Source organism: Aplysia californica, unplaced genomic scaffold, assembly GCF_000002075.1.
Source record: "Aplysia californica isolate F4 #8 unplaced genomic scaffold, AplCal3.0 scaffold00052, whole genome shotgun sequence".
Classification (NCBI taxonomy): domain Eukaryota; kingdom Metazoa; phylum Mollusca; class Gastropoda; order Aplysiida; family Aplysiidae; genus Aplysia; species Aplysia californica.
This window is the reverse complement of record NW_004797322.1, coordinates 1,980,380-1,982,339: the sequence shown is the minus strand read 5'-3', so window position 1 is coordinate 1,982,339 and position 1,960 is coordinate 1,980,380. Positions and strand designations below refer to the sequence as shown.

General features: G+C 38.3%; 1 protein-coding gene across 2 annotated transcripts in view; it reads left to right on the top strand.

Moving 5' to 3' along the window:
- The window catches only part of LOC101847707 (dnaJ homolog subfamily C member 13), a 336,952-nt gene that overhangs the window by 58,410 nt on the left and 276,582 nt on the right, over window positions 1-1,960 (top strand). For both annotated transcript variants that reach the window (XM_005092779.3, XM_005092778.3), the window contains exon 6: window positions 535-588. In XM_005092779.3, the coding sequence (XP_005092836.1) occupies window positions 535-588 (54 nt within the window). The remainder of the gene's footprint in view (window positions 1-534; window positions 589-1,960) is intronic.

Below are 1,960 nucleotides of genomic sequence, written 5' to 3'. Positions count from 1 at the left end.
ACTGCCACGAGAGTTCGCGACGTCACGACACAGTACAGCAGGACTGTCCGCGAGTCACAACTCACCGGAAGTTCCCTCCGGTAGCAAGCGGGAGGCAAATCAAACCACAAGCCTGCTCGCAAGACTCTAGCGCAAGACTTCCACTGCTTTACAATCCTTCGATTAACCGAGCAGAATCCAGCCCTAGTGAAAAGTGTATAATTTCATAGGATTCCCCCCCCCCCCCTTTCGTTTTTACCCCCTAAAATTACTTTATAATAGGATTGTATAATTTAGAAGTAATAAAAATGAGGTAGCATCCATAGTGACTGTTTGCGGATGATTGGCGGGTGCTCTGGTGTGGTTTGGTCCTACTTTCCTTTTAGTCATCTTTTGTTATTATTTCTCCTTTTTTGCTTTTGTTTCTCTCTTGTAACACCTCTCATCTTTAGCACTTATTGACCTTATTGTGTTTCAAGTGCCATAACACACTTACTAACAAACAAACAATACTGACTATATAGAGTTGTTGTATTGTTTTCTTGTTTTCCTCAGGTTTCAGACTACCCAGGAGGAGTAGCAATTATTCATGGCGGCTTCAGCAGACTGGTGAGTACCTGTAGTTGTTAAGGTATGGCTTAGGTGGCTATAAACCGCAAGATTGACATTGGCAAGTTGACAGGATTTTCCTTACCTTTCTTTACTTTCTCTGCTTATGTTGCCTCAAAATACACGTTATTTATGTTAAGAATAATGTCAACAAGAAACAGGAGATCATTGTTCCTTGCATATTGGTGCATTGTGGTCAAGTTTAGTAAGCATTTGGCACCTTTAAACGTACTTTTTGAAAAAAAACACTTCAGACATCGGACTGATTTGACGGGTCTCAGGTGTATTGAATGTAAGTTTAGAAGTACGGCTTGGTTTTTACTCTACCAGTCAGTCCTCTGGCCAATTTGGATTGTAGTCAGTGCACGTGCAATTTAAAAAATAAACAAAAAGGCTGAAGATGTATGATTAGTTTTAATATTTATCAGCTTATGTGTTCTGAGTTTCAAAAAAGAAAGGGAGAGAAGCACTCGTGTGAAAATTTGACTCCCTATGTCCATACACATACCAATATTCTGGAAGAACTATGAGCCCACCAAGAGGATTACAACAACTGTCTTGAGAATGGGCGAGTCCATCTATCATTTTCGTGAGTGCCAGTATTTTTTTTGCAATTTGTAGCTGTACTCTTTTGATATATCTTACAACAAACATGGCAATGATTGCTACAGCTCAATATGATTGAAACACCACTTCCTTTTTCCTTGTGAACATAAAAAAACAACTTTCTGATGAAAACGAAGAAGAGGGATACAGAATGTAATATAACATCTGTGAAGTCATCGGAGAAACTTCACAGGAATGGCACTGCGCCGGCCGACAAGTTTTCTGGTGTTGTCAGATATCAACTTGATGACCTCAAGGCAGGTGGATTCCTTTGAGGCTTTTGTGAGGCCTCTCATTTGGGAGGACACGGGAATAGCAGGCAATTTTACATGTTTTTTTTCTCCAAACTGGTTTTCATAGATTTTTCTAACATTTGAATAGCAAGCAGCTCTTTAGTAGAGACAAAATTATTTTCTTTTTAAGGTTATCATTATAAACTCTTCATCTCTCCTTGGCTTTTGATAGTGAAGCAAAGACCCTTGGAATAAAGCATTAATTATAAATTTAAGTAGTAACACACAACCCCAATAAAAGAAAATGTGTCTGAACCTTAGTTTACAGTGAACTTTATGAATGGGCTTTTACATTCTGGTGGTCATCCAACTTTTAGACCGGTATACAAAGATCTGAGAAGTTTAAACAGAGTGGTTTGATTTTTATCTTGTCTTAAACCGCGGTCAGATGAAAGTGAACAAGCTATAGCTACATTTACTTGTAACAAAGAAACAAAGAAATAAAGGAAAAAATTACTCATTATTCCATGTCT